The sequence below is a fragment of the Dendrobates tinctorius genome, unplaced genomic scaffold, assembly GCF_039654945.1.
Source record: "Dendrobates tinctorius isolate UK_male_01 unplaced genomic scaffold, ASM3965494v1 ptg000082l, whole genome shotgun sequence".
In the NCBI taxonomy this organism is placed as follows: Eukaryota; Metazoa; Chordata; class Amphibia; order Anura; family Dendrobatidae; genus Dendrobates; species Dendrobates tinctorius.
The window spans coordinates 8,918,151-8,939,436 of NW_027361750.1; the positions used below are offsets into that span (position 1 = coordinate 8,918,151).

Genomic DNA, 21,286 nt, shown 5'->3' on the forward strand with positions numbered 1-21,286 from the left:
CGTGCGCTAGTTGCGCTTTGACCTGCGCTGCGCACTTTTGACGGTGCGCCGTGCGCGCCAAAATCCGAAGTTTGATTTTGGCGCGCACGGCGCACCGTCAAAAGTGCGCAGCGCAGGTCAAAGCGCAACTAGCGCACGGCCTGCGCACGATCGGCGCACCCTATGCTAAAGATAGGGTGCGCCGATCGCAGGCGCCGCTGTCCGCTAGGAGGCGGCGCTACAAGGAAGGGGCGGGCACACCGGGCAGAGAGCCGGATCGGGGGCGGAGCTACCCCCGGCCGTGCGCGCGCTGAAAATGCGCTAGTGTGAAACCGGCCTAAGACAAGGGAGCGATGGCGTCATTTTCACAGACTTTGGGGGTAGATTCATCAAGAATGACATTTTGTTCGCCAGTTTGAATGCAAAATCCATTGGAGGAAGATGCGCCAAAGTTCATTAAAAATCATGTACATTGTAATAAATATGTCCAACACTTTTCAAAAAGTTGCAGGAGTTGGTGTAGAAACTAAACATGAGCAAGAAGATTTGCAGGACCCCGCATTGATAACTTCGTGGTCACCAGACCAGCAATTTGCAAACCTCCAACAACCCGCTGGCATCCTTGGCGCCTCTTCTGATTAGTATGCCCAGTGCAACGTCATGCAAATCTTATTTGCTCAACTCTAATAAAAACACCAAAATTTAGTTTAAATTTAGATTCATTAAACAGTTTGCTCCATAAAACGTATCAAACACAAGATAAAAAAACAGCTCACCTGTAATGGGTTCATCCAGGACGCTCGGCAGCTTGAGCTGTCAATAGAATCCAGTAAGAGAGAAGCCGGCACTCCGTCCCTTCATGAGAAAACTCTGTTTTATTGTAACTTTATCCATGTGCTAAAAGTACTGAAACAGGTCATCAAACATGTGACATGTTCCGGAACGCATCAGATATTTGATGACTTCTGTTTGGTGGTTTTAATGAGTAAGGAAAAAAGTTACAACAAAGCACGGCGTTTTCTCAAGAAGGACGGAGTGCCGGCTTCTCTCTTACCGGATATTTAATGAATCGGGGCCTTAAGGCCCTTTTACATTTAGCGATGCACCAGCGATCCGACCAGGTCAGGATCGCTGGTGCATCGCTAAATGATCGCTAGTGAGCTGTCACACAGAAAGATCTCACAGCGATGCAGCAGCGACGCAGCGCACGATACTCACCTTTCACACACAGCGATCCTGGCGTCCTCCCGCCCGCATCCACGCGTCGCTCGTCGTCACAGCAGGAAGCCCCAGCAGGAAGCTGACGACGAGAAATGGAGCCGGACATTCTCGCGCGATCAGCAATGGACAGCGGGGGAGCCGGTCGGAGGTAAGTATCACACATAGCGATATCGCTATAACGTCACAAAATCGGTGACATTATAGTGAAATCGCTATGTGTAAAACCCCCTTTAGTCTTCGAGATATTTGGCAAATCCACAGATTATGCCACAAATGCCTGATATAAAGTCCAGCTAGACAAGTATTTATGGCTTAGCCTTATATGCCTACAATGGGAATATTCATTTATGGGATTTACCAAGGCATATGGCAAGAGAAAAAACAAAAAGCCAATTATCCTCAACATTATTTAGGGTCCAGCTGCTGTGACCCATTTTATGTCTTCAAATTATTGTTCAAAATGGTCCAAGGACTTAATGTGACGCATCAATAACAAGGCCAGTGTACCTTGAGATCTCTCGGAGATAAACAGTCTGCATCGCCTTCTTCAAATGTGGCTCAATATTCCTCCATAGTTTGTGTGTCTCCGTTTCCTTTACTGGAAACATAAAAATAAAGCGGTCAGAATAATCTCGTAATGGATGCTATAACCAAGGCTTTCTGTGAAAGATGGCGGCATTTCCATAACGCACAGTAAACTATAAGGGATTGATCACACACTGCATTTTTTGGTGTGCATTTTTGCAAATCTGCAGCATGTCAATTCTTTTAGTGTTTTTGCAGCATTTTTTACCGAAAGAAAGGGGAAAAAAATATACTTAAAAACGCATAAAAATGTAAGCGATAACTCCCAGATTTTACACAGCATTGTTATTACCAACACTCTGTCTTTTGCTGCAGAAAAAGCGACTGCAAAATGCTCAACATGTGCCCATACTCTGAGGCCGAGTCACATAAATGCTGCCAGATTCGGGAGCATGGGATCTTATTGCCCACCTATCTTACATTCATATCCTTCACAGGATGCTTACAGGCTTACTTTACTGTTTGGCTGTCAGTGTAAGGCCTCGTTCACACGTTCAGTATTTTACCTCAGTATTTATAAGGCAAAACCAGAACTGGAACAATCAGAGGAAAAGTATAATAGAAACACATCACCACTTCTGTATTTATCACCCACTCCTGGATTTGGCTTACAGATACTGAGGTAAAATACTGACCAAATACTGAATGTGTGAACGTGGTTCTCCAGAAAGGCTGAGACTAAACTACAGCAGACCACAGATAACACATTGCCATCTTCCCGTGCTCGATGACGGACTCACCTTCTCCTCTAACCACTGGTTCACTATATTTTGCAAAGTTTAATGCAGCCTGTGAGAGACAGAAGAAAAGTAAATGTACCTCATATACACACGAGGAATAAAGGCATGCCCTGGAATATACACGAAAAACAAGCACTGCATTTTATCTCCATACGGCCATGATTTCACGTGGGAGCTACAAAGGTTATTTTTCTGCTAACCAAAAAAGAAAAAAAATTTGGCATGTTGCATCAGATTATATATTATGAGCTACTCTTCCCAAGAAGCGACATGCAAGAAGCCGCCAGAGACTCTTTGTTCTGTCTTTCACCCAGTCCATATATACATTTGAAGTATGAATGAGGTTTAGAAGGTTACAAATGACGTTTTCATACAACCTAGACCAAACTGCAAGTGTGAACAGGGCCTAATTTGGGACAGTGTCAGTACACTGTACAGCACAGGTCCAGAGAGTGCTTGGGGCTGTGTGCTAATGAGGCATAGGCATTTTGTACATTGCTGTTCTATGATGACATTTTCCCTATGGAAGCATTGATGCTAGGGAAAAGAAGCTGAAAAAACCTGAGATCCGATAAGCTCTTGGATTTCCTCAGTTGCATTTGTACAGAATCCAACAGAACAACAAGCCACAGAATGCCTCCTTACCATAAGATAGTCATTAACCACCTGCTAATTACAACATTAATGTTTCCAGCACAGACACATGCACTTATCAGAAGGCTCATCAGAATGTCTGTGCTGGAAACAGACACGTACATGCACTTATCAGAAGGCTCGCCAGAATGTTGCCAGCACAGACATGTACATGCACTTATCAGAAGGCACGCCAGAATGTTTCCAGCACAGACATGTACATGCACTTATCAGAAGGCTCGCCAGAATGTTGCCAGCACAGACATGTACATGCACTTATCAGAAGGCTCACCAGAATGTTTCCAGCACAGATATGGACATGCACTCATCAGAAGGCTCACCAGAATGTTTCCAGCACAGATATGGACATGCACTCATCAGAAGGCTCACCAGAATGTTTCCAGAACAGACGGACACATGCACTTATCAGAAGGCTCACCAGATGCCTCAGCTCCTTTATGTCCCTGCAGACAGTGTAGAAAACGCCCAGCAGAATATTGATGTACGACGCGTAGAATTCTGAAGCGTATTCTTCAGGGTGATTGCTGGACAGAATCTTCTGCATTTCAGCTACGAGATCGGCCAAAAGATTATTATTATTATTATTATTTATTGTTATAGCGCCATTTATTCCATGGCGCTTTACATGTGAGGGGGGTATACATAAAAACAAGTACAATAATCTTAAACAATACAAGTCATAACTGGTACAGGAGGAGAGAGGACCCTGCCCGCGAGGGCTCACAATCTTCAAGGGATGGGTGATAATACAGTAGGCGAGGGTAGAGCTGGTCGTGCAGCGGTTTGGTCGATCGGTGGTTACTGCAGGTTATAGGCTTGTCGGAAGAGGTGGGTCTTCAGGCTCTTTTTGAATGTTTCGATGGTAGGTGAGAGTCTGATATGTTGTGGTAGAGAGTTCCAGAGTAGGGGTGATGCGCGAGAGAAATCTTGTATGCGATTGTGGGAAGAGGAGATAAGAGGGGAGTAGAGAAGGAGATCTTGTGAGGATCGGAGGTTGCGTGCAGGAAAGTACCGGGAGACGAGGTCACAGATGTATGGAGGAGACAAGTTGTGGATGGCTTTGTATGTCATGGTTAGGGTTTTGTAATGGAGTCTCTGGGCAATTGGGAGCCAGTGAAGGGATTGACAGAGGGGAGAAGCTGGGGAATAGCGGGGGGACAGGTGGATTAGTCGGGCAGCAGAGTTTAGAATAGATTGGAGGGGTGCGAGAGTGTTTGAGGGGAGGCCGCAGAGCATGAGGTTGCAGTAGTCAAGGCGAGAGATGATGAGGGCATGGACTAGGGTTTTTGCAGATTCTTGGGTGAGGAATGAACGGATGCGTGAAATATTTTTGAGTTGAAGTCGGCAGGAAGTGGAAAGGGTTTGGATATGTGGTTTGAAGGAGAGATCAGCATCAAGGATTACTCCGAGGCAGCGAGCTTGTGGGACTGGGGAGAGTGGGCAGTCATTTACTGTAATTGATAGGTTCGTAGGGGGGGTCACGTGAGATGGGGGAAAGATGATGAATTCTGTTTTGTCCATGTTGAGTTTCAGATATCTAGTGGAGAAGAAGGATGAAATAGTGGACAGACATTGAGGGATTCTGGTTAGTAGGGAGGTGATATCTGGTCCAGAGATGTAGATCTGTGTGTCATCAGCATAAAGATGATACTGAAAGCCATGAGATTCTATGAGCTGTCCCAGGCCAAAGGTGTAAATAGAGAACAGCAGGGGCCCTAGGACTGAACCTTGTGGGACTCCGACAGATAGGGGGTGAGGTGAGGAGGTGGTGTGTGAGTGGGAGACGCTGAATGTCCGGTCTGTTAGGTATGATGAGATCCAGGAGAGGGCCAAGTCTGTGATGCCGAGGGATGAGAGGGTCTGTAATAATAGGGAATGGTCCACTGTGTCAAAGGCAGCCGACAGGTCCAGGAGGAGGAGGACAGAGTAGTGTCGCTTGCTCTTGGCAGTTAAGAGGTCATTGGTGACCTTAGTAAGGGCAGTTTCAGTGGAGTGGTGTGACCGGAAGCCAGATTGTAAGCGGTCGAAGAGGGAGCAAGAAGAGAGATGGGAGGATAGTTCAAGGTAGACGTGTTGTTCCAGTAGCTTGGAGGCGTATGGGAGAAGTGATATAGGGCGATAGCTAGATGCAGAGGATGGGTCAAGAGAGGGCTTTTTGAGGATAGGTGTGATGGAGGCATGTTTAAAGCTTGAGGGGAAAACACCAGTTGTTAGTGATAGGTTGAAGAGATGGGTTAGGGTTGGGATGAAGACTGTGGTGAGGTTTGGGATGAAGTGGGATGGGATCGGGTCGAGTGCACAGGTGGTGAGATGTGATCTTGAGAGTAGAGTGGAGAGTCGATCTTCTGTAATGGTGGAGAAGTTGGTTTTGAAGGTGGAGGGCTGGGAAGTCGGGAGGAAGGGCTCTGGGGGTTGTTGACCAAAACTGTCCCTGATGTTATCAATTTTCTGCTTGAAAAATGAGGCAAAGTCTTCAGCTGAGATGAGTGGGGAGGGAGGAGGTGCTGGGGGGCGGAGGAGAGAATTGAAGGTGTTGAATAACTGTTTAGGGTTGTGAGACAGGGAGGATATGAGAGATGAGAAGTAGGTTTGTTTAGCTGTGGCGAGTGTGGTCTTGAAAGTAGTGAGGGACTGTTTGAATGCGATGAAATGCTCGTTGGAGTGGGATCTTTTCCATCTGCGCTCAGCAGCCCTGGAAGCTCGCCTCAGCTCTTTGGTCAGGCTGGTGTGCCAGGGCTGTCTGTTGATTTTGCGAGTTTTGGTATGTGTAAGTGGGGCAGCGGATTCCAAAGCTACAGCTATTGTGGTGTTATATAGAGCGGCAGCGTCATCCGCATTGTGTAAGGAACTTATATCTGTAAGAGGGAGGAGGGATTCGGAGAATGAGTGTAGGTCAAGGTGTTTAAGATTCCTGCGAGGGTGTGAAAGTTTGTGGGGTGGGGATTGTAGACATGGAGTGAAGAGGGAAGAGAATGTGAGCAGGTTGTGGTCAGAGAGAGGAAGAGGTGAGTTAGAGAGGTTGGATAGGGAGCAGAGGCGGGTGAAGATGAGGTCCAGTGTGTGGCCATCTTTGTGGGTGGCTGTAGAAGACCATTGAGTGAGGCCGAAGGAGGAAGTGAGAGATAGAAGTTTAGTGGCAGCTGAGAGGGAAGTGTCAATGGGGATGTTGAAGTCGCCCATGATGATAGTAGGGATGTCCGCGGAAAGGAAATGAAGTAACCAGGTGGTGAAGTGGTCAAAGAAGGTGGTGGCTGGCCCTGGGGGGCGGTAGATGACAGCCAGTTGGAGGTTGGAGGGGGAGTAGATGCGCACAGAGTGCACCTCAAAGGAAGGGAGGGTAACAGAGGGTGGCAGTGGGATTTGGGTGAAGGAGCAGGTATCTGACAGGAGAAAACCAACTCCTCCACCATGTTTGCTGCTGGGGCGGGGGGTGTGAGAAAGGTGGAAGCCGCCATACGAAAGTGCAGCAGGAGAGGCTGTGTCAGAAGGGGTGAGCCAGGTTTCGGTGATGGCGAGGAAGGAGAGTTTGGTAGTAACAAAAAGATCATGGATGTAGGAAAGCTTGTTGCAGACAGAGCGAGCGTTCCACAGAGCTCCTGTTAGTGGGACTGGGGAAGCAGGGGCTGGGTGAATGGGTATAAGGTTGGAGAGGTTACGGAAGGTTGTGATAGAGCGTGGATGGGAGGTAGAAATGACTGTGGGAATGTGGTGAGGAGGACCAGGATTTGGAGAGATATCACCAGCAGTGAGAAGGAGCAGAGAAAGTGTTAGCAGGTGGGAGCAGGAGAGGGCATGAGGGGGCTGTCTGTGTTTGGAGACAGAGGATTGTATGTTAAGGAACAGTTTTGAGGTGGAGGTGAGGTGGATGGGGAGGATTGAAGAAGAGATGAACAGTTCCTTACTAGGAGTAGGGATTAGGGGAATTAGCAGAAAGTGAAGGATTATTGGGGTGAAAGTGAAAACAAACAGAAACATTGTTTACAGTGACTGTGTCCAGTTACCTTCAGTTCCCTTCTGGTTCAATTCTGGTTTTAATTCTTAAATTAATCTTCACACTTCTAGCACACACTTATAGAAATCACAATGCAGACTGAAGTCTATGCAGACTTGTACTCTGCAATATATGTACAACTAAGTGCAGTCAGGTGTGAAGCAGAGAGGAGTGGTCTCTGCTCATCTTGGCCAGACAATTAGGAGTGGACCAGATGTATATGATCAAGCCAGAGTAAACAAGGTCATAAATAACACTGGGGTAAGCTGGGGTTAGCTGAAAGGCATGCCATGTGAATGCTAGGTGCAGAGGCAAGTCTATGTGCAAAGCTGGGTGACGCACTGTGTGTCCTTCATAGACAGACAGCAGGAGAGCAGGAGAGCTGGGTGGATGGACATACCATGTGAATGCTAGGTGCAGAGGCAAGTCTATGTGCAAAGCTGGGTGACGCACTGTGTGTCCTTCATAGACAGACAGCAGGAGAGCAGGAGAGCTGGGTGGATGGACATACCATGTGAATGCTAGGTGCAGAGGCAAGTCTATGTGCAAAGCTGGGTGACGCACTGTGTGTCCTTCATAGACAGACAGCAGGAGAGCAGGAGAGCTGGGTGGATGGACATGAGATGAGTATTATAACATACCTACATCTAAAAGACGCACAGTATAGCAGCTCTAATGGTGACAGAGGCAGAAGAGCATCCCTGTGTGCCGGGCAAAGCAGCAGCAGAAGACACGGCTACACTACTGTGAGCGGAGGGCGGCAACCCAGGTAGCAAAGGCCCCAAATTCAACTAAACTGGACATATGAAGCTTGGGGAAAGATTCTGTGAAGAATTACTGTGGCATCACACAGATGGTCTAAATACCAGAGGCCCACCTAAGGAATACTATGAAACTAAATAAAAAAAACTTAGAGAGTTGTCCCCTTTCAGGAAACCGCAAGAACGGCTAGTGTAAAAAAAAAAAAATATATATATATATGTGCTCCATTCACTCTCCCCAGGTCCAGTGCTGCACTAAGTATTGTCTGTGGAAAGGGAGAAGATTTCTTTGATCCCGGCCATTAATGCAGCAGGACAGCTTCAATCACAGTCACCGTCCAGCACGGCTTATGTGCCCCCCAATTGTGATCATCATGGACATATAATGTTGGGTTGTAGATAGGGGACCCCCATAGTGCCCCCCTCCTGGGACACATTTACCTCACAATTATGTGTAATACTGATAAATATTGCTTGGATTCAATGAAATGTATATAGGACACAGCACAAGAAAAGGCTATACTGTACGGGAACAACTTACTATCTCCGACTCCTCAGTACCCGGGTTTGTCATTCCACGTGTTTCCCATATGTAGCAGCCAAGCAAAACCGTCCAAAGACGCGACCATTAAAAATAAAACCTTTCTCCAATACAAATTAGGGAGAACGTCAGAGAGCGGAAACACATACCTTTACTATAGTCCGCAAAATAAATGGTCAGGGGCTCCAGACAGCCGGTGTTCGGTCGGAAGGTTTCCCAGGTGATTTCAGTCAGGAAAATCACCGTTACATTATTACCGGTCTGCAATATGCAAAGGAAAAACTTCATAATATGAGAGTGTGAGGATATACTGTATACATGCAAAACCAGCAGAAACAAAGTCATGAATGATCTGCTCACATATGTGGAGCCTGCAGTCAATCCTAATATGTCCGGAAGATCCTCTGATGTACAACCCCAAAGGAAGGCTGCAACGTCGCCTGCTGTGTAGGCATACAGCGAGACCGGTCGCTAGTAGGTTTCTATTACATGTTTTTTTAATTGGAACACCATAGTCTACTATGCCATTCCTTATTATGAAAAATAGTATACAATGTATATATACCAAAAGGACTACTGACAGGGGCCAAGACAATGTCGGCCTATGTATAGATTTAGAGCATGCCTCGGTAAAGCATAGTACCAAACGCAGATGTGAACAGGCCCCAATCCAGAATGATATTCTATGTATGCCTAAACATTGCAGATGGTTCTGTTCACTTACCAGTTCCTGAAGCCTCAGGAGTCCTGGTACAAGGTTTGCATCCATTTCTCGCAGGATATCTGCCTTATCAAGAACCTAATATAAGAAAGTTTATGCATCTTAGAAATAAAGAAAGGAAATGCAAAAAATTAAAAAAAAAAAAAAAAAAAGCACTAAGGATTATTCACAATGAGGACACATACATAAGGACAATCTCCTGACAAGTGCCGTTGGCACAATGCTACAGTAACAGACACCATTATGCCATTTTGGGATGTTCGGTCAGTTGGACTCGATGGCTACACTCCGTATACATTTATCTAACTATAAAAGTGGGAGGCAAACATAGCCTAATCCAGCAAGAAAATTTTTCTCTGGATCAAGGTGTAACACATATGTAACATGCACTGATAAATGGAAAGACTTTTCTTGCTCTTTATTAAATAAAGCAGTTCCAACAATGGTTTGATATGTTCTAGACATACAAAGTGCTGGGCAGCTTTTTAGTAATATGCAGCCCGTGGCACCCATTTCATTTTAGCATTGTAAATGAATAAAACCTTGGATATTCGGCTACTACTCACAATATAAACCGTCTCATTTTCTAGTCCTTGGATTGTAATCGCCCTCTTATAGAATCGGACAAATTCATTAAATGTATCACATTTCTTGTAGGAAGAAAACTCATTTTCAGGCCCAGGGCAGTGATTGTAAAGCTGGTTCAGGATTTGCTCAAAGAGAAGTCTGGCTGTAAAACACTCCACACAATTCACAAAGGCAGAAGGAAGCTGCAACGCAAAACAAAAACAACATACAGTACATGTACAGACTACAGCCTTTAGGGGTAACGCAGCTCTATCGGAAAATTCTGGGCTTGTGTATAGCCCCCCTTATACAGTCATGGCCAAAAGTTTAGAGAATGACACAAATATTATATTTTCACATGATCTGCTGCCCTCTGGTTTTTATGTGTGTTTGTCAGATGTTTTTATCACATACAGAAATATAATTGCAATCATATTATCAGTAACAAAAGGTTATATTGACAGTTAGAATGAGTTAATGCAGCAAGTCAATATTTGCAGTGTTGACCCTTCTTCTTCAGGACCTCAGCAATTCTCCCTGGCATGCTCTCAATCAACTTCTGGATCAAATCCTGACTGATAGCAGTCCATTCTTGCAAAATCAATGCTTTTATTTCGTCTGAATTTGAAGGTTTTTGTTTGTCCACCCGTCTCTTGATGATTGACCACAAGTTCTCAATGGGATTAAGATCTGGGGAGTTTCCAGGCCATGGTCCCAAAATCTCTATGTTTTGTTCCCTGAGCCATTTAGTTATCACCTTTGCTTTATGGCAAGGTGCTCCATCATGTTGAAAAAGGCATTGTTGATCGCCAAACTGCTCTTGGACGGTTGGGAGAAGTTGCTCTTGGAGGACATTCTGGTACCATTCTTTATTCATGGCTGTGTTTTTAGGCAAGACTGAGAGAGAGCCCATTCCCTTGGCTGAGAAGCAACCCCACACATGAATGGTTTCAGGATGCTTGACAGTTGGCATGAGACAAGACTGGTGGTAGCGCTCACCTGGTCTCCGAATAAGCCGTTTTCCAGATGTACCAAACAATCGAAAAGGGGATTCATCAGAGAAAATGACTTTACCCCAGTCCTCAGCAGTCCATTCCCTGTACCTCTTGCATTATATCAGTCTGTCCATGATGTTTTTTCTGGAGAGAAGTGGCTTCTTTGCTGCCCTCCTTGAGACCAGGCCTTGCTCCAAGAGTCTCCGCCTCACAGTGCGTGCAGATGCACTCACACCTGCCTGCTGCCATTCCTGAGCAAGCTCTGCACTGCTGGTAGCTCGATCCCGCAGCTGAAACACTTTTAAGAGACGGTCCTGGCGCTTGTTGGTCTTTCTTGGGCGCCCTGGAGACTTTTTGGCAACAAGGGAACCTCTCTCCTTGAAGTTCTTGATGATGCGATAGATTGTTGACTGAGGTGCAATCTTTCTAGCTGCGATACTCTTCCCTGTTAGGCTATTTTTGTGCAGTGCAATGATGACTGCACGTGTTTCTTTAGAGATAACCATGGTTAACAGAAGAGAAACAATGATGCCAAGCACCAGCCTCCTTTTAAAGTGTCCAGTGGTGTCATTCTTACTTAATCATGACAGATTGATCTCCAGCCCTGTCCTCATCAACACCCACACCTGTGTTAATGGAGCAATCACTGAAACGATGTTAGCTGGTCCTTTTAAGGCAGGGCTGCAATGATGTTGAAATGTGTTTTGGGGGATAAAGTTAATTTTCTAGGCAAATATTTACTTTGCAAGTAATTGTTGTTAAGCTGATCACTCTTTATAACATTCTGGAGTATATGCAAATTGCCATTAGAAAAAATGAAGCAGTAGACTTTGTAAAAATTAATATTTGTGTCATTCTCAAAACTTTTGGCCATGACTGTACATTAGACTATAGTCGCTCGAACCCAACAATATCGGCGGGTTGGGCCGACAGGCTAATATTTATGGGGGCCCTCCTCGACAGATAAATTGAGCAGAGAGAAGAATCCACCATGTTCCATTTCAGAATGTAGATTCTGTTGTTCTCTAAGAGACAAGGAGTCTGGTGGCGGCCAGAGGCATACTACACAGGGAATGCTCCTATGACTTACACCAACCATACACTGCTAATGCACTCCAACCACCAGTAATGAAACTTCTGAGGATGTGAGAAGTATGTAACAAAATGGAGCACTTCCACTAATATAAGCATAATCTGCAGATATAACATCCTTCTAGTCTAAGTAACCCTCACTAATGCAGAGCCACACAATATGTACCCTTGTAGCTCCTGAGTTTCGTGAGGTTCTGCAGCAGCTGCACGCTAATCTAGGACACCACGTACTCTTTTCTCCCTATAAATGGTGGGAAACGCTGCCAGCAGTCACATGTATTTCTAGGGCCACAGATTCCGCTGGGAGTATTACCTGATGTACGCCACTGAATACGTGTATAATTATACACTGCCCAACAAGCTCCTATACGCCAAAAAAAAGGATACTGTGAGGCGTTATTTAATAGGGAAAATATAGGTTCCATCTAGGATAACCATTAACTAACGACACTCATAAATATGCATAGATTTAGCCTCACCTCTAGTGTGCTCAGCACTGTCTGCAGGAGGTACGTCTTTCCAGTGCCGGTGTGCCCATAAATAAAAATGGAAGGAAAGCTTAAATGTGAACTCTGAAGAAAAAAAACAAACATAAATCAGTTAAATATCACAGTAAGATGCTGCACCGGAAGCTGGGGTGAGAGCTTCTACAAGACGATATTTCAGGCTTTATTTTAATCGAACGTTAAGGCTATGTGCACACGTGCGGAATTCCCACGATTTTATCCATTTTTGCTGCATTTTTTCGCTGCGAAAACGCATAAAATAAGCAACCCATTGAATTCCATGACATTCTGCACATGGTGTGCTAATGCTGCGTATTTTTCTGCGGTAAAATCGCATCGAGGAAAAATACGCAGCATGCTCATTCTTTTTGCGGAATCGCGGTAATTCCGCACACATAGGAATGCATTGATCCGCTTACTTTCCGCATGTGGCTATGCCCACCATGCGCAAAGTAAGCGGAAAATGTGCGGATGGTACCCAGGGTCTGGAGGAGAGGAGACTGTCCTCCTGGCCCTGGGTACCATATCCCTGTTAAAAAAAAGAAAATAAAAAATCGTGATATTCTCACCTTCCGGCGGCCCCCGCAGCGTCCTCAGGCCTCAGCGATGCTCCCGCCAACTCCTGTTCCCAGCGATGCCTTGCGACAATGACCTCTGATGACGTAGAAGTTTCGCGTGATGCTACGTCATCTGGGGTCATTGTCGCAAGGCATCGCTGGGAATGGGACTTGCCGGGAGCATCGCTGAGACCTGAGGACGCTGCGGGGGCCGCCGGAAGGTGAGAATATCACATTTTAATTTTTTTTTCTTATTATTTTTAACATTATATCTTTTTACTACTGATGCTGTATAGGCGGCCTCAATAGTAAAAAGTTGGTCACACTCGTCAAACACTATGTTTGATAAGTGTGACCAACCTGTCAATCAGTTTTCCAAGCGATGTTACAGATCAGTTGGGAAACGCTAGCATTCTGCAAGCTAAGTTTTTCGCGGAAATTTTGCATGCGGAATTCTAGCGTATTTCCCATGGCAGGAAGTTGCGGAATTGCTGCGACATATCTGTGGCAATTCAGCACGTGTGCACATAGCCTAAAGGGGTTATCCCACAATTATTATTTTTTTTCAAACTTCCTGTAGATGAATAACAACTCGACAGCAATCGGTCAGATTCTTCTTGGCTACATTCTTACTCCTATTTCAGGTTCCAGCTCCTCCATAAAGGCATCCCTCTTTTCAGTGCTGTCTACGTGACCACTGCAAACTACATTTCCCATTAGCACCTGCTGGTTCTGCCTCATCGGAGGCACATGGGCAAATCATCAGGATCCTCTGCTGGCAGCTGCCTATGCAATTGCCGATCAATGACATCCTAGATGTGGCTGATGGGAGACAAGCCTGGAGATGCTGCAGGCCATGGTAGCACGTTTAGGTCACCAAACCAAGAGCAACGTGCAGCATGATGTTGTTGTGTTGAAATACGACTCGCGGGACACGTTGGAGAAATGGTCGTACCATGGGTTCCATGACTTATCGATTCCGTACTGCACAAGAGATTAGACATCAAATGCCAAGCCCAAGGGGTCAAATTGTGTACACAAACCATCAGAGCAGGTTTTGGGACGAGTCAGGTGTTCATCTCCGCGTTCCATTGACCTCACACCACCCATTCTCAAAGGAAATCATGGTGCAAAGCCAGATGGCAATGGAGGATGGAGTGGAGGCCTGTCCTCGTTAGGTATGAGTTCCGCTTTTGTCTTGGATGCAATGATTCATTCCAGGTACACTAACAGCTCAGTGTTACATTGATCTGGTCTTCGAACCAGTAGTATGGCCATTTCTCCTCGGTGTCTCACGGGTAGTTTTTCAACATGACAATGCCACGTTGCTTGAGTTAAGGTGAGCAGCGTGCATGATTTAAGTGTGCTACCATGGCTTGACTTGACTCCCACATCTGGGACGTTACTGGTTGGTAGTTGCAAAGGAGCTGCCAGCAGTGCATCTTGATGATTTTGCCAAGTGAATTCAGTGTAGCAGAACCTTCCTCATACAACCATTAATAACCTCAGTGATAAAAGCCAAGGCTGTAAGTCTCAATACATCGAGATGTTTTGAAAACTTTGTTTCCATTTTTTTCATCATTAACATGTCTACCCATCCTGTGATTTCTATAATGCCACAATTTTTCCTTCATGGTGCTGTAATTTCAATGTTGAGGAGTGTATTATATCTAAAAGTATAAATAAAGAACTAGTAATACCTCCCCAAAGATTGCAAGCAATGTAGATAGCTGTGATTCTCGGCACGGAGCAAGCTTCTCCAGGCTGTGAAGTTTCCCTTCCGGATACGGAGCGAGGACTATGTCACTCATGTTTCACTTCAACATAATAACTGCAAATGAACACAATACAGAACTGACATTAAAGAAGCGGAGTCAGGACGACTGTACTAATCAAGTCGTAATATATGGCTGTATAGGTCCTACAACAATAAAAGTGATACCTGTCTTGTAGTAGTCTGATGTGCCAGCACTGACAGATCAAGTGATGACGCTATCTACAAATTAGCCTGGAAGTGTATTGGGGGCATGCGGATGTACTCCAAGTGCATCTCTATCCCCAATGCACTTTTGGGCTAATCTGATCCACCTTGGCATTTAGGTCCCGAGCAGGAAGAAACACTACACTTCAGGAGGGGTCATCAATATTAAAGGGGATATCCGGGGCTACGTGCTTACCATCGATCTCTGCCGGCACAGACCCACTCCTGCCAGCGAGTAGGCAGCTTCTGTTGACATCACGTTGACAAAGCAATGTTTTCTCTTCTGCTCTGTTGACTGAGCGTGACTGCCGACGTCATGCTGATTGACTGCCGACGTCATGCTGATTCCCTGTTGCTCAACTGCGGGGAGCTAGCTATCAATCAACAGGACGCTGACAGGCGCGCCCCGACAACATAGGGGCCCGGAATAGGAGGAGCTGTTATGTTGACATGGAGCAGCTGAATCGCTGGCAAGCGCAATCAATGACCGCTGTGTGCAGGCGTCGGGTAGAGAAGGCAGGCAGTTAGCTACTACCGTTCTGTTAGTTTTAGGACCATAGTAAAAACAATAAAATAGTCACAGATAAACCCTTAAAGTCAGGTGGGGTCCAACAACACACACCTCCATCTATTCACCGTTATTACCTGTGGTGGACGGGTGCAACAATGTACGGAACTGAACAGCATAGGCCTGTTCAATATGTAGCAGCCGCTGCAGAGAAGCCCCTATTCATCAAAACATAGGTCATCAGTATCGTATGACCAGACAGCCCCTCTAAATAGCCCAAGAGGAGATGCTCCGTCCAGAAGACAGATAAATCGACATTGCAGTAAATCTACACAACTAAGGCCTCATTCAGATGTCGCTGATTTCTCTCCCACTAAAATAAGGGGCCGATTTCCACCAGTGTTTACTCAGTGTCAGTTTTAACCATCAATTATTTTCTAGTAGGCAAAAAAAAAAATTAAACAAACGACAAAACTTCTTCGGCCCATAGTAATGTTATAACCGGACAGATCGGATGGCAATGTGAGCGGCCAGCGATATCCATGGACCCTTGTAGGAGGGATTCTGATTTGTGACAAACGGGGCAAGAAAAAAACATGGACATGTGAAAAGCCCCATATACTATAATGTATGTACACTGCTCGAATAACGTATTTGATCATGTACATTTTTTAGTGGAAATGTATGAAAACGGGCGTCACATGGATGTTAGAAAACATGGATGAAGATTCGAAAAAATATCTACGTTTTTGGATGAAACTAAGACAATTCCTGATCTGCTCGTCTGCTGCCGGACTGAGGATAGAGGGTCACACAAGCGTAGAAAATAATCAGTCAGAGGTTCACTCAGAAAGTAGGAGGATTGTTTTCTCACTTGTCATCTGTATAAAATCTATGTTTTTTACAGCAGCAGCTATGAATCATTCACAAGATCTTCTACAGTTCCTTATGTGACAGGTGTGCAATGTATCCGTATAATATGAATGCTGCACTCTGACTCCATACGACATCCGATATTCTTGCACAACCATAGACTTAAATGGGCGAGTCTCATCCAATGTATGGAAGTAACTAACGCTGCTGCAATTTATTTCACACGCAGATTCGGTCATGGAAAATAATTATTCATCAGCTCTGCCCCACTGAATAACATCAGTCCGACTGCTGCCCATCTTTGTCATGGATGGAACTCCAGATCGAAAATATGATCGTGTGAACGAGGCCTAAGGAAGACATAGCAGAAAGGCGCCATCACGGTACACTGATTGGTGGAGATCTTTAGATCTGTCCGTTATACATACATTACATACAGTCTATAGATACATAATGTACAAAAAACCCTAAATATGAACATAAGAGACTGCACTGTATATAATACACACACAAACCACAAGTGCGCAAAAAGTGCATACACGTATGTTTACAATATTCAGGTATTTTATACAGTATACAGCCTATTTTATACCATGTACAGTGGATAGAAGTATATTTACAGGAGATATAGAGATATAGAGCCTACATACACGGTATCCATTATTCAGTCTATAGATACATAGGATACAGCAACCAGTGCTGACGTCCTGACCAGGTGCAGCTCCTGTGCTGGCCGCTGTGAGGCGCTGCAAGCAGGCAGTGTACAGAGCTACATGGACGTCACGTGTGTATAGCTGTAGTGTATACCTGGGTCCTGTCCAGAGCTCGGCTGTCCGCAGCACCGTGCACTATTTCCCGGCCGGTGACTGCCCGGCTGCCAATCCCGCCTAGTGATGAGTCGTTCGTGAACGAACCGAGACAAAGAGCCGGCTCTTTCATGTGACCGACGGGAGTCGGCTCACCACTGGGAGCTGAGCCAATTTTTTTTTTTTTCCCTGCTGTTTGTTTAGCTTCTTCCTGCCTGGCTGGGGGCCGGGAGGAGCTGAGGAGGAGACTTAGAGCAGTGACTCACAAGTGGGGAGTGACTGGCAATGCTTTGCCTTGCGACTGGGCTCCTCCCACATGACACATAGCTGTACTGTGATTGGCTGCTCAGTGCAGTGAGTGCACACACATGATCTGTGATAGATCACAATGTGCAGTCACACAGACTGTCACTGTCTGACTTAGGGTATGTGCACACACTGCAGATTCACCTGCGGAACCGCAGGTAAAACCGCAGGTAAAGTGACCTGCGCTTTTGCTGCGGTTTGGCCTGCGGTTTGACACCTGGACAATGGAATAGGTGGCAAACCGCAGCAGAATCCGCAGAAACAATTGACATGCTGCGGGAAAAAAAACGCAGCTTTTCCGCAGGTAAAAAACCGCAGCGTGAGCACTGCGGTTTTGAAAACCCATAGGCTAACATGGTAAAGTACCATGTCTGCGGAACTGCTGCGGTTTGCCACCTATTCCATTGTCCAGGTGTCAAACTGCAGGGCAAAACCGCATGCCAAACCGCAGCAAAACCGCAGGTCACTTTACCTGTGGTTTTACCTGCGGTTCCGCAGGAAAAAACCCGCAGGTGAATCTGCAGTGTGTGCACATACCCTAACATTGGATGTCCGGCAGCTACAGGATGAGCAGAGGCGCTGAGGTCAGGCACTGACAGCCATCTTATCCCTCTCATTATTTTCTGTAGTTCCTGCTGCTCTACAGTGGGAAAGTAATAATATAAATCTGAGGCAGAGAAACTGTGGACAGATCCGGGATATATGTATAATATAACGGGCTAAGCGTCACTCTGTCCGAAGCCTTTATAGACTGGGCAAGCGCGACGCACCTGCGCAGTCTGGCTCCAGACAGAGTGACGCACCCTCCCCCCCAGGAGATCGCGCAAAACGCACCCCCTGGAGATCACGGTAGACGCAGCCCCCCGCCGGCACGACACCTTACCGATTCGATGTGGCCGTGGGGTCTTGCGTCTTGCTGTGATGACAGGGGAGGGCGGGTTGTTGCTCCTGAAGCGGCGCATGCGCAGTCTGCGCTTTCCGGCGCCATTTTGGGGAAGACACTGCAGTGTGTCTTCAAGACAATGGCGCCGGAAAGAGAGGAATGCGCAGGCGCCGATTCTGGAGCAACAACCCACCCTCCCCTGTCATCACAGCAGGCACAAAAGATTACCGGGGAATTCGCCATGAAGTCAGGAGACGGCGGGTTGTGGCGCCAAAATCGGGCGCCAATTACGGCCGCATACTCCTAAGACCTGGATCGAGGGATGCGGGAGTACCATGCATACCAGGATAGGGGATGAGGGGACCATGCATACCAGGATAGGGGATGAGGGGACCATGCATACCAGGATAGGGGATGAGGGGACCATGCATACCAGGATTGTTGGGTGAGGGGACCATGCATACCAGGATTGAGGGGACCATGCATACCAGGATAGGGGGTGAGAGGACCATACATACCAGGATTGGGGGGTGAGGGGACCATGCACACCAGGATAGGGGGTGAGGGGACCATGCACACCAGGATAGGGGGGTGAGGGGACCATACATACCAGGATAGTACCAGGATAGGGATGAGGGAGTACCATGCATACCAGGATTGGGGGGTGAGAGGACCATGCATACCATTATAGGGATGACGGGGCCAGGGGCCATGCATACCAGGATAGGGAGGTGAGGGGTGCCATGTATACATGGATTGGTAGGTAAGGGGTGCCATGTATACATGGATTGGGGATGAGGGGACCATACATCCTACGATAGGGATGAGGTGGGACCATGCATACCAGGATTGGGGGGTGAGGGAACTATGCATACCAGGATTGGGGGGGTGAGAGGACCATGCATACCAGGATTGGGGGTGAGGTGACCACGCACACCAGGATTGGGGGATGTGGGGTACCATGCATACCAGGATTGGGGATGAGAGGACCATGCATACCAGAATTGGTAGGTAAGGGGTGCCATGTATGGTGCAGATATCAGAGTTACTCTGTAGGAACCTGGAACATATCTCTAAGGATTTACTTATAAGGGTATGTGCACATGTTGCGGATTGCTGTGTGGAATTTTCTTTGCGGAATCTGCATCTCTTGGCAGAATCCGCAGGTCTAAATCCGTGAGGTTTTTATGCAGATTTATTGTGGATTTTGTGCGGATTTCGCCTGCATTTTTACACCTGCGGATTCCTATTATGGAATGGGTGTAAAAATGCTGCGGAATCCGCACAAAGTATTGATATGCTGCGGAAAATAAACTGCTGCGTTTCCACTTGGATTTTTCTGCAGCATGTGCACAGCGTTTTTTTCCCCCATAGAATAACATTGTACTGTAAATCACTTGTGGATCGGCAGCAAATCCGCAACGTGTGCACATAGCCTTAGAATAATCAGTGCCGGCAGATGTCACAGCACTGACTAATGTAGAAACCACATGGACAAATATCAGATATTAGAGGATAACACAAATCAGCAATACGGACAGGAGTGAGGGCCTGATCCCAGGAGCTTACACTCTGAGAAAATGGCTAAAAAGCCTTTACTAGACCCCTGTACAGCTGTATAATGAGACAAAGGCTTTATAGTGAAGAGACTGGAGTGATAAAAGTGGGGAAAGTAGCACTTTTTGCAAGAAGAGCCGCTTTTTGAGCCAAAAAGAGCCGGCTCTTTTTGGTGAGCGGAGCCGAGTGAGCCAGATCACCAAAAAGAGCCGGACTGCCCATCACTACCGGCTGCCATGTTACACTACACAGTCCCGCCAGATGCCGGACTCCGCCCTCTACCGGGTCACTTCCTCCAGTCAGGCAGCAACAAACATGCCAGTCACATCACAACGCGCTTCTCTCCAGTGTCGCCTCCTGCCAGCCACTCACCAATGCTGCACCCAGGAGCTGCTGCTCATCTGCAGCTTTCCGTCCTCATTGGTGTCGAACGCGACCTGGCTCCCTGTGCAGCTATCCGGGGTGTCTCCTATAGAATACAGACTGGAGCCATAGCCGACAGTGGTGGACACAGCTATAGGTGACAGTGCGAGATAGCAGGGACGCAGGCAGAGCAAGGGTTAACAGTTTATTAAACAGGGGAATACTCCACGCAGGGAGGTAAACGGTTAAACAGAATAAATGGCAAAGGATATGGTGAGGTGAAGAACACCGGTTCAGATAAGGGCAGTTCGGTTGTACTTGTGTCAGGTGTCACTCAAACTGTAAAGGCCCCTTCACATTTAGCGATGCACCAGCGATCCCGACAACGATACGACCCGGTCAGGAGCGCTGGTGCATCGCTAAGTGGTCACTAGTGAGCTGCCACACAGGCAGATCTCACCAGCGACATAGCAGCGGTCGTTACTTACCTGTCAGACGCGGCGATCCTGCGTCCTCCCGCCCGCGTCCATGCGTCGCTCGTCGGCGCCACAGGAAGCCCGGCAGGAAGCTGACGACGAGAAATGGAGCTGCACAATCTCGCGCGATCAGCGATAACCAGCGGGGGAGCCGGTTGGAGGTAAGTATCATAGCGATATCGCTGCTGCGTCACCAAATCGGTGATGCTTTAGCGATATTACTAGCGATATCGCTATGTGTAAAGCCCCCTTTAGGGTGTGTGCACATGTTGCAGAATTTGCTTATTTTGGCAGAATCTGCAGGTTATAATCTGCGCGTTTTTACATCTGCGGATTCCTATAAAGGAAGAGGTGTAAAAACGCTGCGGAATCCACACAAGGAATAAACCGCTGCATTTCCGTGCAGATTTTTCCGCAGCATGTGCACAGCAGGGTTTTTTTTTCCATAGATTTACATTATACTGTAAATCACTAGGAAATCTGCAGCGGATCCGCAGCGTGTGCACATACCCTTAGGGTATGTGCACACTTTGCGGTTTCTGCTGCGTTTCCGCAGCGTTTTTGGCTCTGCAGAAACGCAGCAGATTCTGCTACATTGTACAGTACCTTTATTTCCTATGGAA

General features: G+C 46.7%; 1 protein-coding gene across 3 annotated transcripts in view; it reads right to left on the reverse strand.

The window, feature by feature from the left end:
• Positions 1-17,279, reverse strand: part of ORC5 (origin recognition complex subunit 5) — a 41,662-nt gene extending 24,383 nt beyond the window's left edge. The window contains exons 1-10 of one of the 3 annotated variants that reach the window (XM_073583869.1): positions 17,080-17,279; positions 14,611-14,741; positions 12,327-12,419; positions 12,161-12,211; positions 9,760-9,963; positions 9,197-9,271; positions 8,622-8,733; positions 3,598-3,728; positions 2,526-2,574; positions 1,708-1,798 (exon numbers count right to left, since the gene is read on the reverse strand). In XM_073583869.1, the coding sequence (XP_073439970.1) occupies positions 1,708-1,798; positions 2,526-2,574; positions 3,598-3,728; positions 8,622-8,733; positions 9,197-9,271; positions 9,760-9,963; positions 12,161-12,211; positions 12,327-12,419; positions 14,611-14,721 (917 nt within the window). In that variant the 5' untranslated portion in view covers positions 14,722-14,741; positions 17,080-17,279. The other 2 variants (XM_073583870.1, XM_073583871.1) reach the window with 2 other exon arrangements.
• Between the last annotated feature and the right edge of the window lie 4,007 nt (positions 17,280-21,286).